Here is a 17,105-nt window from a genome sequence, read left to right as displayed (position 1 = left end):
AGTTTTATTTGAAGTAATATTTCACTTCAAATGTCATGACTCTGTGAAAATGTTGTTTTTTGGGTGTGTGGGAGCTTTGTTCCTCAGCTTTTCCCAGAAATGTTGTTATTTTCAGGAAAAAGACTGAAATAGCCAACAGCATCAGTCAACAAAGACAGCCAGACCCCATTTCCTTGTCCAGCTCAGCCTGTCTTGCATATATCTGTCCAGTTGGATGGTTGGACCTGAGGTCACTCTCTGTGGGATTCCTTAACAGTCTGTTCCCTCTCCCACCTGCGGCTCTGACTCTGGTTTGGTGAAAGCAGAAGGGGGAGTGGGCTCCAACTACAGAAACATGTGTTCTTTCCTTATTTTCTCTGGCCTTGGACAATGACACATAAAACTGCCTGGAGTCACCTCTGTCCTTTCCCATGAGCATGGCATCCACATGAGAGCACCCGAAGTGCTCCAAGCAGACTGTACTCCATCGCAAGAAGAGGAAGTAGAGAATGGTATCGTTTAGTTAACCAGTGAATGTACCATCCAGGCCAGTGTTAATACTGCCGCCAAATTTACCCCAGCAAGATGTTGTTATTTATATTTATGTTAATTATCTCAACTTAACATGCTCACATGGTTTCTTGGGAAGCACATACATATTATACTGCAATTTTTAGAGCTTCTTTAAAATGTTAGATACAAGCATTCTGTTGCATCCTATATATGTGTATTTTATCATGATAAAGAATAGTGGATAGTCCTCAAATATTAGGACATCCTTTGATTATCAGGCATGCAGGGATTAATATGTGTCATATGTCATTTTCAGATGACTTCAATGATGAAGAGGAAGTGCAGTCTTTTGGCTACAAAAGATTTGGTAAGTGGATTGCTGTGCTTGATGACTGATAGTAATGTTCTTAATACACACTACAATCTTTAATCTTTTCCATATATCAGATTGAAAGTGTTGTCAGTGTTTGGAAGATGAATTAGACCCTATCTAACTTGTAATCTGGAAAGCTGATTACAAGTCAAATGAGGTCATGGCCTGGAGTCTACAGCAGTTGTTTTCCCCTCTAAACATGTGCTATTATCATTTGCCCCAGAGAGAGGGATGTTTTAGTGAACAGGTCTGGTCCTGGATGCCTTTGTGTTATGGTTTTTGATCTTGATGTTTTGTATTTGATCATGCTAAACTTGGAACATGTTTGAATTATATGTTTTATCTTTGTCAACAGTCACATGAAACAGAATTCAAGGCTAATTTCTAGCGTGATTTGATTGCAAATATATCTTTTTTTTTCTTTCTTTCTTCTGACACTTTCAAACTGAATACACTGTTTCCCTAGTTGTTAATTCAGTGTCGATGAGAGATACTGTCTGTCTCCCCGTGACTTACATCTCTTTCATAAACACATTTATACAGTGCTGTGATAGTTTGTTGTTTACTGTTTGTCACTGTGTTTTAAACTACATGAAAATAACCTTTGGTGCTTATATGGCTTTACTTTCCATCCATCCATCCAAATTCCTGCATTCCCTAAATGACTTTACACAGAAACTGGTAAAAAATATCAATACCCTTTACCGATAAAGGCCATACTCATTAACTAACATTGAAACTGAGAAAAATGGCTTGAATTATTTTGATGTGGATTTTGTAGTTATTGCATTTTCTCACAATGGTTACTCTGAATTTCATCAAACTAGACAAACTCATATGTCACCGGACAGATCATAAGAGACCGGTTTCATTCATAACTCATATTTTGCATTTTGTGGGGCGGGATCATTGCTTATTACATTTCCATCAAACAGAAATAATCGTCATCATTCTTTAAGCAATTCCCATCTGTCAAATTTTAGGTTCTTAATCTTGATCTTTCCGTTTAATATATTTCCATTCACTCCATCCTTATTTTTGTTCTTGATATATTTTCTCTCCACTCCATCCATGCATAATTTGTTCTAAGGCTGTAATTCAAATTACTCTGAAAGTCTAAAGTTGTCAGGGTCCACTACAATCTTATGATTATATAGAATTATATAGGCTACCTATAATAGCTGTCATCAAATGAATGATAATGTGACAAGGCAGGCAAAGAATGAGGATCTAAGTGCAGCTTTATTAAAATAAACAAGAAAACACATAGTAAAGAAAAACACAGGGAACCAAGCATAATAAAACATGCAATAACTGACAAACTATCTGGGGAAAACAAGGGCTTAAATATACAAGGGAACAAACAAGGGAACAAGGAACACCTGGGGAAACAATCAGGGAATGAGAAATAATCAGGGGAAAACCAATCATAAAATTAAACTACAAGGAACTACAAAAACCTAACAGGAAACAGTAACTAAACAAGAACTTCAACATAAAAGCACAACAGGGAATGAGACAGAATCACACGTGTGTGACTTTATTTTCTGTATTATTTTTTCAACAACTGAAAATCTTACATCCAAAATCTCAACAACATCCAAAATCTTATTTTATTTTGGATGTCCCAATGTGTAAACTGGATCCAAGAGCTCCATAAAATTTTCAGATTATATTTTGATTGCATTTGTGAATTAAAAGAAATGTAACTGACTGTGTAAATTAGGCACATAATCGCAGGCCCCTGAATCAAATCGAAACAAAATTGCATCGTGACAGACTTTGTGGTAACGCTGACTAAGAGGTAACCTCACATCGCTGAGAGAATCGATATAACATTGTATCCTAATGAAACGTTTGATTTACCACCCTTAGTGTAATTTGGTACAATTAGCGGCACCAAACGGAATTGTAATTGGCTGTGTTTGAAAAACCTTTTTGACAACAGGCTTCATTTTTGCTATTCTGTTTGGTTTTGCTAGTGTTCAGAAAGGACACCACATCAACATGGTTTGAAATGCTGGTGTCAGAGACAATGTCTATTGAGTTGCTGATATACTTCCTTTGCCCATTTGGTAGAAAGAATTCAAGCTAATTTGCATGGCTTGACAATTGTGAGGTGGGAGTAGGGAAAGTGTGTAGATAGGGTGAAGGAATATGGCAGAAAGTATAATTTCTTTGTCAGCACTAGAGAGTGGGGCTGGTGGGTTGCAGGGTCCACCCAGGAGTGTGTGCCCTCTCAGTGGGTACATTGCATCTCAATGCACTGCTTTATGCTGAGCCAGTGCAGTTATGGACAGAATGGCATGGAAACTATTCGAGCCCCTTCTGTCTGGCATAACCAAATAATCAAAGCTGTCTGTTTGAGTTTGCTTTTAACACATTTTCACTATTAAGTTCAATAATTTCTTCTTCACTCAAAATAAAAAGGCTGTGCTTCAGATTTGGCAAAAGTAATGTTTTATCCTTCAATGGAATAAAAGAGATACTATTTTACAACCCATTGACATGGATATGGTTTTTCAGATGGTTTTCAATGCTGACGGGAAAAAGCACTGAATGAGGAAATATAAAAAAATACAGAAAAAAAACCAGTTAATTTTGAAGTAATTCTGACAGTAAAAAACCTGAGCTGTTTTCCATTGCTCGCAGTATATTATAATGAAAATAGTGGTAGGATGTAGATGTATGTGGCCATGTTTTTGTTGATTGTGTGTTTTGTAGTGAAGATGACTTCGATATGGTATATTACATACCAAGTGGCTTTCATTTGGCTGAAGTTTATTAGCTGGAGAATGTTTTCAGAGTACTTGCTTAATACACCCCCTAGGGTCTTCATGTAATTGTGTGCTCTAACGCTGGTTTGAAATACAGTATGACATGCTTGTGTTTTCAATACACGTGCACAGACAAGGATGATGGAGGTAGATGGAGAATGAACATTTGTCTGTCCTCCAGCCCACAGGGTCTGCAAGTTAAGCTGCCAGGGGGTCTGCAGGATTGTATCCTTATATCAAGCTTTCTGCTACTTGGATTAGGAGAATGGTACACAGATCTCCATCAGATCTGAGTGCAGCCCCTGCACAAATCACTAGTTCCAAGCAGGGGGTTCTTGGCATGTGCCATAAGAGTTCTGGAGGGGGCATTAGTAGGGAATGGCTTGGGTCAGGGCAGGGTCAGGCCATTGGAATTTGAGTCTCTAAAGCCACCTTTGCAGAAGCTCTCAGTGGAGACCCTTGGATAGAGCATGTAGCCACACAAATCTGAGCTGGATATGCTCAGAAAAATTATTTCTACAACAGTGTAGTTTACATTGTGACAAAGAAGATTTAGATGCTTGTAGAGTAAAACTTGCTTGTTTATGTTGAATTGGCTTGTTGTTGAAATTCCTCCAGGCAAAAGATCAGGGGTGGTGGTCTCCTTGTGTAAACTAGGAATGCTACCAACTCCCCCTCTCAACTCTTGACAAATAGATATAAATTCAGCATGCACAAACCATCTGTCTGGCTCTAGCATGATTTTTTCCTATGTGAGGAGTGAGGACAGTGAGACTTCACCCTACAGCGATCTTCCTGTGTTTTTTTGTTGTTGTTTTTTTAAAGTGTGAAAGGCTAATATTAATATTATAATCGGTCGAAATTATGTTTGGATTCTCATAACAATGTATAAAAGAATAAGTAATTAAAAATAAATAAAAATGTTATGATACTTGTTTATATTATTTAAATGTCAGGGTGTTCTTAGTGGTTACTATGGCATTGCTAGGGTGTTTATAGGTGGTTGCTAAATGGTTTCTTACTGGCCCAAGTTAAGAGACCATCCCCAAATGTCTATGATGTCCACATGAGAGGGGATCTATTCAGTGGAAGTCTATGGGGTTTTAAAAGTTTTTCGTCTACCCAGTAGACATTTATATTCTGAAATAATATTTTTAAACCATGATTCCGTATTTGTTTGCAGCAGAAACTATGTGTAAGTTTTCCAATAATCTTTTTTATTTTCTTCTGAGCTAAAAAATGAATGGTTAACTGTCTAACATCTACTATAAAAGAACAGTACCATCACTGATATATAGGTGCCGCTCTTTCCAGATAAAAATGCTACTGTAAAAGCTTGTCTTCAGTGTGAAAAACTTTAATTTTACTGGATCTTTTGTGAATGGTGTCTGAAACTTTTGCTTAATATCTCCTTTTGTGTTCTATGGGATTAGAAAAACACAAGGGTGAGTGAATGATGACAGAATTAGAATGTTTGTGTGAATTATCCTTTTACATTTTGGTCTGCTCCTCACAGGTTAAGACAGTGGTCTTTTGAGATGTGTTTGCCCACAAACAGCACCCCTGTAACAAGCTGTCATTTGATATGGTGCCACACTTAAATGATGGATGACCCGGTGCCTTTGCCGCTCCACAGAGTCTGGCACTCTTTCAAAAACAACACAAGTTTTTTCTTTTTGCATTACCAATAGAATATAGAGCCCGAGTGCTGCACTGTGTCTGATATATTAATGAAAGTCTTTTGGCTCACAAGTCAGCCAAAATCAACTCTGTGCTTCCTGGCCTGAAAAAAGAGGTAGAGTCAAAAAAGATGTGTATTTTCCTTCACTCGACTCGGAATACTACTTACTGGCAATCCCTTTTACACAACTGGCCAAGACAGAGGCAAAGTGCCTTTGTTTCTAAGACTTTGATTACTTAAACTGTCAAGGGGTCTGCCGCACAGTATTATTCTTGATCGTGTTTCATTTTATATATCTGACTTCGATTTGGTGGAACTGGTATTGTACATTGTGTTTGGTGGTTTACCTTTTGTGAACTGTTTGGTTTGTGAAGAGTTTATCATTAGAAAATACCTACTTGAGACTTTTAATAAGCTTGCTTTTCTGAAAATGTTACGGCACAAGAAAGGAATTCGCTTCTTTGACAGTTGACATTTAGACAGTAATTATGGAACATCTAGCTTAATTGGAATGGCTCCATGAGTATTGCAAAATTGAACAACACAACATCCATTTTCCATCTCCAAACTTAATGATTGTTTACATTTTGTTTTGGTTTCTTTGTCAACACACAGTGGATGGAGTGGCAGCTTTTTACTAGTGTTTGCAGCACTTTGTTCTGTTACGTGTCAAGCATGTCTGGCAGGGAAGTTTATTAAAGAGTTCAGTGGTTTTATTGGCTGTGTAAAGTGATGAAGGTTGGGAGCACTCTTGGGTGACTCTGGCTTATATCAGGCTAGGCGTAGTTGCTACGGTAACGGACAGCCATTCACTGTGATGACCACTAATTGCTGAGTCAGGATCCAGGCATTGCGGTCAGCCACCCACTAGCATGAACCTTTCTCATTCCAGACCCCCAAACCCCTTCTAACCAGCACACATGACTGTGCTCCTGCTAGAACATTCAATTTACAATAAAGAGAGAAAGTGAAGAAACGTCTCGTAATTTACTCAACCTCATGCGATCCAAGATGTGTATGACTTTCTTCTGCTGAACACAAACAAAGGTTTTTAGAAGAATATTTCAACTCTGTTGGTTCTCACAATACAAGTGAATGGTTACCAAAATTGTGAAGGTCCAAAAGCAAATAAAGGCAGGATAAATCTGATCGATAAGACTCCAGTGGTTAAAGTAATATACAGTAAGTGTGGGTGAGAAACAGATCATTTACTATTAATCCCCACTTTCACCTTCTTCATCTATTATTTTTGGCAATTTACATTCTTTGTGCATATGGCCACCTACTGGGCTGGGAGGAGAATTTGTAATAAAATATGGACTAGTAAGGCTGTTGACCCACACCAATGAAATTGCTTCTGAAGATATATATTTAATCACTGGAGTCTTATGGATTACTTTTATGCTACCTATATGTGTTTATCCCTATATGGAACACAAAAGGGGAATTTTTTTTCCATGTTCATGCCATACAATGACAGTTCATACTGCAGTTGTTAAGCTCCAGTATAATAATTAACAAAATATACACACAAAAAGTATGATGAATGTATCATAAAAGTTGTCAATATGACTTCTGCGCAATATTCCAAGCCATTTGAAGATATATGTTAGGTTTCACTGATAAACATGCACAAAGATTGCATCTTGCCTGCGTTTGCATGCACAGTTCAAAAATCGGCTCCAACACATGAACGAACCAAAGTTGTTTTGGTGTCAATGACGTCAACACAGCATTTTTTTTTTTTTATGAAAGCAAATACAAGCTTTTCATATTATTCAGTATAATGCACAAGACATTTTTACAAGTAGATGTTTTTTTTTTACATCCTTTTGAAGTTTGACAGCTTCTACTTTTGTGTTCCACTTGGTTTCCAACAAGATTAGGGGCTGTAAATAATGATCCAATTTTCATTTTGGGTGAGAAATTCCCTTAAATAACATGATAAAGTGTTTAATAATTTTATAAATCACTCAGTAGTTGGTTTGTTTTGCTCTGTTTTAATTTGGATGCAAGAATTGTTGACTTTACTCTGTTTAGTGTCAATAATTACATGAAGGATGATTGCTGAGTGCTATATGTTACTGCATTCAATAGCCTCTTTTGCATTTTTATTGCCAACCGCATTCTATGGCAAACCCTTTGACAAAGTGAGAGCAAGAAAATCGCACAGAAACTTTCAGCTGACATCAGAATCATTCTGTAAATCGGCGTATAATGTGAATTTGTGTTGTGGTCACCCTATTATCATTCACATATTTAAGTTTTATTGAGGCAACATGTCCATAACAATTACATTTTTATTATAGTGTCTCCAAGAAGTATTATATTTATGTGACTTGATTCCAAACCCTAAATATATTCTGCACTAGCTCAGAGGGTCTTTTAACTCCTCTCTGTTTCATGAACGTTTAGGGCCAGATCCCAGAACATTATAATGTTCCAAAAGAGAGGGCTAATTTCAATCTCCATGGGCACATATAGATGACATCACATTACTGTCTAGAGCAATGAGCCATACTGAAAATCAGTGCTGGCAACAATACATTTGTGGGAGGTGTTGTTTTCATTGGCCCCAGTGGTGTTCTCTCCTCTCAGTTCCTTATAAAATCATAACCATAAAACATTGAAAGCAAACCTTTTTATTTCATAATGTGATTTCTATCACTGAGGTCATTAGTATGAGTTCCTCTAGACTCCCTTTAAAGTAAATGTTTTAGCCCTGAGGCTTTGTTGAGGTGCATTGGAAATTGGCTCTGTGTTGCATATGTGCAGCATACTACCTACTACATAGTATCTACTGTATATTGCATACTATTTAAAAAATAAATAAATGAATGTAGGTAAAATTCAAAATTCGTGGAACAACTGGTAAAGCACTGGCAACATTTGATTTTCAGGAAACTCGCATTCTGATAAATATATAACTTGAATGCTTATGTCTCTTTGGATAAATTATATGTTATATCATAAATTAATGCAGATGTCTGTCTATAGAATTTAGAACCTGCCATGTTACCATAAGAAACATGGCAGGTCAAATCAGACATGTATTGGTACAATTCTAGCACGTCTACTTGCCCTTGAATAAAACTTTTGTATGTCCTCCACAGAAAAGGAAAATATGGATGCATTGTGGGCAATATTGGCCAAGCATTACACTGTTGAATACTGCATATTTAAATTAGAACTATGTTAACAGAATATTTGCATACTCTATGCATAGTGCATTTTGAATTGCTTTAAATTTAATACAAGTATGTTACTTTTGGACCCAGGTGTCCTTTTTGTCCAAGCTGTAGGTACAGATATAATTGTTCTAAATAGGGCAGTAATAGTTTTTAGATGCCGCCCAGACACAGTCTGCTCATGAAAAGTATTTTACTAATGAATGAATTGGTGTAATGTCTCTTTAGTTGTTCCACTGGATCATGTGTGATTCTAATGGCATGTGTACTGCCCTCTGGCCTAATCTTTCTAATGTTGATTTGTAATAAGGCCTTTGTTTGTGCTTTAATAGAAACACGATTCTTACGTGATAGTTCTAGGAGGGATCGATTTTATTATGCTCAACAGCCGAAGTCTCTTTGCTTTGACTGTCAACTTTTGCGTTATCTATATCTGTCATCAGTATGAACAGACTGCCACCCTGAAAGGACATACATGCACACTTTTAAACCATTAATGCCATGCTCATTACCACCATATGCACATGATGTCAACAAAATAAGTCATATTTTCGAGACTGTCCATGAAGTAAATGCCAATAGCAAAGCTAGTTTGCTAATACTGATAAACTGTCTCACATTCCCTGAACTGCCTCGCATGTTCCCACTAAAGGCCAAAGTTGACATCGGTTTTCCGTGCTCCGGTTTGTCTCACGCAGAGTATGCTTGATGAAACTTTCATCATCATCACAGTTTGTGTGGCCTGTCTGCGGTCATTCCAGTTTTGATGTCAGTGATTTGTTATACAGTTCACAGTTGGGTCTCATGGCGGTGAATCAGATTCAGATCTAGGACCTAGCATGTACCACATGAAAGCCAGTGGCAGACCAATTCTGATTTTTCTTGCATATCTGAATGCTAATTTGAATCAGAAAAAAGAGCACAAGTAATCCAATCTGACCACCCCAGCTACAAAGTTACCTTGCTTGTTGGGTGCTGGTCTAACTGGTCGACCAGTATTGCCAACTGGTGAAGCTGGTCAACCAACATTGTCTTTTAAGTTGAGTTTGTTGATCAAAAAAGTCTTGCTGGTTAAGCTAGTTAAGCTAGCACACCAGCACACAATATGACCAATGCTGGGCTTGTCTTTTAACATTTTGGAATTAAACCACATTTCAGATTAGATTACTTTATTTAGTATGAGACATAGACAGTATATGCCTATTTGACATGTTGCTGTACATTTGTGGTAAACAGAATCTGGCAAGTCAAACGCTGTCATCAACCCACCTTAGAACTACATGCAATCAAAGCTTTATCACCTCTTCCATTCTCAACCCTGCACATTCATGCCAGTGGTGAGGGGACCATGAAATAACCTGCCACTTGAGTTCAGCACTGTGGCTAGATGCCATGATTTCTACAAATGGGATTCGAACTGGTGATCCCTGGCATGAAAGTCAGATGTGCTAACAAGGAGGCAAGAGAAGCCATGGCCTCTAGCCTCTGTCGCTAATGCCTCTCTTGAGGCCAGGAGAGTGAGGTTTACACACTGCACAGCTACAGTATCAAATACCAGCTGGCTACCATTACACTCTTCCCCTAAACCTCATTCCCATCTGCATCACGGCACCAATGTCACTGGTCCTTCTCAACACACCACGAGCGGAATTCGAACTGGCAATCCCCAGCATGGGAGCTGGATGCGCTAGCAAAGAAGCTAGAAAAGGCATGGCCTCTAGCCTCAGTCGCTAGTGCGTCTCTTAAGGCCAAGAGAGTGAGCTATCACTTACCAGCTGGCTACTGTTACACAAGCAGAGAACAAATATCCACCTTTTTGTCTTTCTCTCCATAATATGTGAAGTTCGCTAGCTAGCCAGACAACTTTAATGTTTCATCAACATGCCAGTGCCCCGTGTTGTCAGTTTTGGTTATAGTAATTTTACCATGGATGTCAAGAAATGTTCAGCAAAATGGAAAATTTTCCATAAAGTGACTGAGGAGCAACTAGGGACAACCGGTAAATTCAACTGGCAACTTTCTCCTGTGCATCGCGAAAGGTAAGCTCTTCTAGTTGTCACCTGTCCCTTATAGTATGGGATCAGCCCATTTATAAAAAAATAAATAATAATAATAATAAAAAAAAGATTGTCCTTATTGAACTAATAAGGAACACAGTTTGTCCTGTATTTTCTGACTTATACGTAGTTAATGGGGACTCAACTTACACTCGACTGTGACACAATATTGGTGACTCAGACTCGGACTTGAGCAGTGAGAACTTGAGAATCGACTTGGACTCGAGATCTAGTGACTTGACTACAACCAATTGTGTATTTAAAACTCACATGGCATGGTAGTGACGCCCATGTCAACACTATAGCAACCATTGTAGAAATGCTAGAAAAAGACTGCATTGTCTGAACACAGAGATCCAAACAGATAACTTGCAAGTAACGCCATGTTCAGACATTCTAAAAGACTGGATTTGAAAAGCATATTGTAATGTGGCCCAAATTGGATTTGAAAAAAATCACATTCACATTGCTCACACAAAAAAACAATCTAATTAATTCCCTGTATGCTTTTTAACCCCCACTATAATAACCTACACTGTATACTGTGAATACTCAAGTAGGTGAATGCCAGAACTTGCAATTACCGTACATAATGCTAGTACTTTTCAAAGAAAGGAACATTTGTTCTTAAAATCAAAGTGATTTCACTTTGAATAAAGGAGCTGCTTTGCATTTGTATTAAGCAATGCTTAAACAACAATAAATATCACAGATCTTGTGCTGGAATAAGGCCAAGGTAAGTTTGTGTTACCTCACAGAATTCTGCATGTATCAAAGCCACTATGTATAATTTGCTATGTTTATACCAAACTTTCTTTTGGCATCTCAATCAAGAAAGATTCGAGACAGATGTGTACATTAGGGCTGTCAAATAAAAATTTGAATTTTGAATATTTATTGAGTTTAAGAAAAAAATGCACATTTGAATGCTAAAACTGTGTATTCGAATTTTGGATTTGTGCCTAGCACTGACAATGACTTCAAATCAATCTCATTCTTGCACTAAAAAAGGCAAGACACAGTGCAACAAATACAGTTTATCAGAATCCTGGTGTCTCAAGAAGCTTTTTAAAAGTATTTTTAATTAGACACAGGATCAAAAAAAAACAGCGCTCTTGCACGAGACGCTTAATAAACAAAAACAAAGTGAAACAAAGACGTTCGTCTAGCGTGTGTTTACATAGAAAATCAACTGGATGGTTGCAAAAGCGTTCGGTGTGAACAGCCCCTTACAGTTGGTGGAGGTCTTTGGTCTTTGCATCTTGCTCTCTTTATAACATTTCTCATATTAAGCAACAAGTTTGTGAAACACTTTTTCTGGAAAGGAGTTAAACTTGGAAATAAGTGTCTCGAGATTCTCGCGTTCGGTTCCAGTCTGATGTCTTCAATCTGTTTGAAGAGCCCCTTGCCTATGCTCATAATCTGAGATGCTTCACCACTGAGTTCAGCCGAATACCACTGCTATCTGTGAATATTGCTACCCTACATACTGTATACTGTAATGAATAAAAAATCAGTGTGGTATTTCGCTGCTATTATGAAGTTTTAGCTGGGGGTAGTATACTGTGGGATCAGTAAGTGTAACATTTGAACTGTCTATTGAAGCGCTATTGGAACAGTCTATTCTTTTGATTTAACATTTGAAAATATGGACCGGCTAAAATGTTTATTTATTTATTTTTTGCACATTAGTTGCTATTTTTTTAACAGCCAGGAATGTTATTTGCAGTAATATAATGGTGCTGTATGGTTTATGTGTTTAATTTTTTGTGGACTAAGGAAACAACGTCAAAAAAAAAAAAAAAAAAAAAAAAATCAGCTGACTTTAAAATTTGAATGTGAAAAAGTTAAGACTGCCATATCCTACCATTTATTCTTTTTAACTTCATGAGTTAAGGCTCAAGTTAAGTTGTAGGTATAGGTCCCAATACTGCTAAATCATTTAGAAAAAAAAAAATATTTAAAAAGGTATAATAAACACTATTATGCACAATAGAGCAATATCAAGAGCGGAATCTCTCTTTGAGCTCATTAGCCAGAGGCTCCTGTCTTTGGACTTTGATTTCCTGTCTCAGATTCTAAGTGGGATCTGCCTGTGCCTGTCTGGCTGTGAATTAACTTTTCACATCTTTCATTGCTTTTGTCTCCACACATTTTCCATACGTGCTTTTTTATAATTTCCTATATAGGTTGTGCTTTATTTTACAGTAACTTTCTACAGTAATACAAAACATATTACTATTACAGGGCCAGGCATAATCATCTGTAAGTACTTATAAGAATGCCCACATATTTAAAAGGGAAAATTCACCCAAAAAGGAACATTCTGTCATCACCCTCATTTTTTTCCAAACCTGTATTTATTTATTTTGTGGAACACAAAAGGAGATGTTTTATTGAAGAAAAAAGTAATACAGGTTTGGAACAGCATGAGGGTGAGTCTTAAAATATCTTAATGTTTGGGTGAACTATCTAATTTGTTTAAATCTATAGGAATGCTTATAGATGATTATGCCTGGCTCTGTAATAGTCATCTGTATTGTATTACTGAAAAGCTGAACTATCCCTTTAAACAGTCCTTTATGTTGTTGAGAGGCTTGTTGTAACAATCACTAGGTCTATGTCATCCCATTCCTTCAGAGTCTCACAAGATTTCTAAAACTGCACATGGCCTTGATCGCATAAGGTAGTAATTATTGTAGAAAACAGTCCACACGTGTCCCATTGACAGTGCCAATGTCTTAGGAAAGAGTTTATTGCCTCTCTCTGAACTCCAGAAAGGATTTATTTCTTTGCTGGTGTCATAAAAAGAATGATGCGATTGAAAACTTTACAAAGACGTTCTTTGAAAAGATGCATGTGTCTGATTACATTTAAGCAAAAACACTTAAATGTAAACAAATCATGTCTTAGCCCAACCACGAGTGAGCAATAATCTACAGAGGAATTATGACTTTAGTATTTCAAACAATAATTGTATTCAGTGTAGATTGTAGGTGTAGTTTTCAATGTAGATTTGATTTCCTGACCCCAGTTTGCATTCTACTGACATAACCCTTAAATGCATGGGTGTTTCCCCAAGCAGTATTTCATACCTCGGGTGCTCAGGGACTTTGCACATATACCTTTCACAAATGGATCTACAAAATGCCTTGATAGTGTCAAATGTTCGACAGATTTTCGAGACAATTAGAAAATTATAGAATAGAATATATTCTAATATCTTTTTTTATTTTATTTTTCATACTGTATATTAAAGAGATGATGAAATAAATATAGAACAGGAATCATTACTTCTACACTGAAATTTCATGAGACGTAACTGACTGTCAAAAACATATTGAGCTACACAGGGCTGCATGATAATTGTGAAAATAATAATCAAGATTATTTTGCTCAAAATTTTAATGACAATTATTAATACTGATTAATCTGTCATTTGAAAAGAAGTACTTCAAGGCTGCACAATTAGAAAAACAAAATCACTGTTGCCATTGCTTAGATATAAATTCTAAAAGGGAAAAAAACTGTAGAAGTAATAGTAATATACAATGGGAATATATCTCAGTAATAATTTAGCATGCAGCATTGCTATACAATCTCAAGCCTTTATTTTTTCAGAAGCCTAATTATTTTAATCAAGCCTTTTATTTTGATGGAAGACTGTTGTTGTTTCTGACTTCCTGTCTGTTACCAGCAGATGTGACAACAGTTTTGTGCTTATCTTTGGGAAATACTCTCATCTCATCCTCAGTCCACAAATCCCCTGTGCCATAGGGTTACTTTAGATTTGTTTAGACACTTGTAGTGGCCAAACATATTTGGAACTGTGAATCTGGAATACTTTAAATATAATAGCGTTAGCGTATGTGTGACAGGGCGGAGGGCAGGGTTCAACACACCCGGCCCCTCATCAGGCTAATCAAGCCTCCGAGAGGGATAAAGACCGACTGCGGCTGGTGGTGTGAGAGAGAGAGAGAGAGAGAGAGAGAGAGCGTTTACGGGCAGCTGTCCATCATATGTGTGTGTTTGTGTCTTTTGGTTTCAGTTTTACATTTAAATATAATTTATATTGTCAAGCCGATTTTCGCTGCTTCCTTTCCCTTAATCCCTTTACACTGGTGTGTTGAATCACTACTCGGCCCCGCCCTCCGCCCTGTCAAAGTATGTTACCGGCATGTACAAACAGCAGGAATAGCTGTTCGGTTCATAACATACATAATCAAAGCATTCATGTGTAACGATCACTGAACTGCTCTGAGACAGCTGGAACATTACATCATCAGACTTGATATCATCAATCTGTGTTTCGAGTATGTGTTACACACTACAGATCAGAGTGGCTTACACACAAGGCATACTATACTAGTAAACATCTATGGCTATGTATTTCAGTGCATGCTAGAAAGTTGAATAGCGATTGATCAGTTGTGAACTTCTGAAGAGAGCGTGATTGGTCAGTTGAGGTGAAAATGGACTTCGAAAGAGCTTGTGATTTAGTCTGTCATCCGTAGACAACAGAGGTTTTAACCATCAAGTCCGAGTCAAGTCTCAAGTCGCAATGCAGACAAATCAAGCAAGTCAAGTCAAGTCAGTCACTTACCTCAAGTCCCGCTAAGTATCAAGTCAAGTCGAGTCAAGTCACAGTACCAAACAGCAATAAATAAAAGTTATTATTTGGGCTACATATTTATTTTTACCCCGAAAAGATGAACTTATATACATACAGTACTGTGAAAACATCTTAGGCACATAAGATGTTTCACCAAAGCATTTTAAGATCTTTAAGGTCTTAAGCTGGTTATTTATATCTTCAGCTTTAGTGTTTCAATAGGAAATATAAATGTTAGACTCCCAAACACTACTTTTGCAAATAGAAAAGATTAGAATAGAAGAACAGGGAGCCCTGTAACAGATGTCATGGCTCCCACAAAGCCGCCAACGAACATTGTGTCTAGATTACATGGAGAGACAGAAGTAATTGAGACAGCCTAAATAGATAGAAGAACTGTGGTGAATTCTCCAAGAAGCTTGGAACATCCTATTTGCCAACAACCAAGAAAAACTGTGTCCAGGTCTACCTAGGAGAATTGGGGCTGTTTATAAGGCAAAAGCCGAATATTAATTCAGCTTTTTTATGTTTACTGAACTTTGTATGACAATAAGTGATAAATGAAAACTATTTATGGCATTATTTTTGAAGACATCCTCACTATGCAAAATTTTTCACAAGTGCCTAAAACCTTTGCACAGCTCTGTCGAATTATATACCTATCTGTGCTACATTAATATCTGAAATTAGAATAATATAAAATAAAACAAATTCAGTTACTTACATAAAATGTTCAAAATAGCAACGAATATCCAATCTACATTATTGTGTCCAAAATTGGTTGCATTTGTAGAAAATAAGGTTTGCCAAGACTTTGTCACTATGTTGTGAACATGCATAACAGGATCAAAAACAACATATCACAATAGCTAAAAAAAAAGTATGAAATATCATCATTGAGTGAAACGCCACTAATAAAGAACACAGTGTCATTAAAACTGTTTATATTATTTTCTATCATTAAAAGAAGCGAGTAAAAATGCAAATGCCAGCTAATGTGAAATGTGTTATTAATCACGCTCAACATACAAAACATGAGATTTTGATTTAGGCCTACTGACAACAGTTAAAAAAAGAACAGTAATTTTGCACATTAATATTTCTAGATATTAGTGAAAATCTATCCATATCAAAATTATTTACTTACCTTTCCGTGTGGTTCTGGAAATGATGAAATTTGAGGTCGTGGTGGTCAAGTCCAATATCCTTTCATTGCATATTGAGCATCTGGCAAGTCCTTATAGAAAAAAGAGATTATTTTTGCAGGCCGATCATCTGTCATGTTTGGCACATTTTGAGCTTGTGCAGCATTAACTGCGCAGGCAACGATCAGTGGTGCTGGCTGTTCCGTCGTGGCTTACAGTACATTTTTGTATATGAATTAATGCCACAATAATTATTTTTTAAACAAAAATGTAATTACTGTTTATAATAAGTTATTGAAAATGATCATTACGAGACACTACATTCAGTGCAAACATACTATAACAACTTTTTTTGCAATCGTAAAACACACAAATTTTGTTTAGTGTATGAAAACTATTGTGTGAAACGGGGAGGCGGATACTGAAGTGGAATATTCAAGACAGATTTCCTATGACTGGCGTAAGACTTTGTCTCATGACATAGTGAGCTGACTACATACAGTAGACAGCATTTTTGGGCATCAATATCGCAGCATTTTGAGCTTGTGGGGGCTGTTGTTCACACCGAACACGTTTGTGCTTCCGTCCGCATTGTTTTACTATGCAAACACATGCTAGATAAACGTTTAAAGGTGATGTCTGGTAAGGCAGTTTATCAGTTTTGAGACACAGCTTTTAACTTCCTCTTGAACACTCACATCAATGTGGAGGAGCCGATGTGAAGCAACTAGAAAATGTTCTCCATCTCGGCCAGTTGTTCAGATTTTGTGATAATGGAAA

At 37.0% G+C, this 17,105-nt stretch overlaps 1 protein-coding gene across 1 annotated transcript in view; it reads left to right on the top strand.

Moving 5' to 3' along the window:
* Positions 1–17,105, top strand: part of LOC127645306 (collectin-12-like) — a 98,491-nt gene that overhangs the window by 5,467 nt on the left and 75,919 nt on the right. The window contains 1 exon segment of the mRNA XM_052128881.1: positions 809–859. Within this exon segment, the coding sequence (XP_051984841.1) occupies positions 809–859 (51 nt within the window).

This window comes from Xyrauchen texanus, chromosome 6 (assembly GCF_025860055.1).
Source record: "Xyrauchen texanus isolate HMW12.3.18 chromosome 6, RBS_HiC_50CHRs, whole genome shotgun sequence".
NCBI lineage: Eukaryota > Metazoa > Chordata > Actinopteri > Cypriniformes > Catostomidae > Xyrauchen > Xyrauchen texanus.
This window is presented reverse-complemented; position numbering and strand designations above follow the sequence as displayed.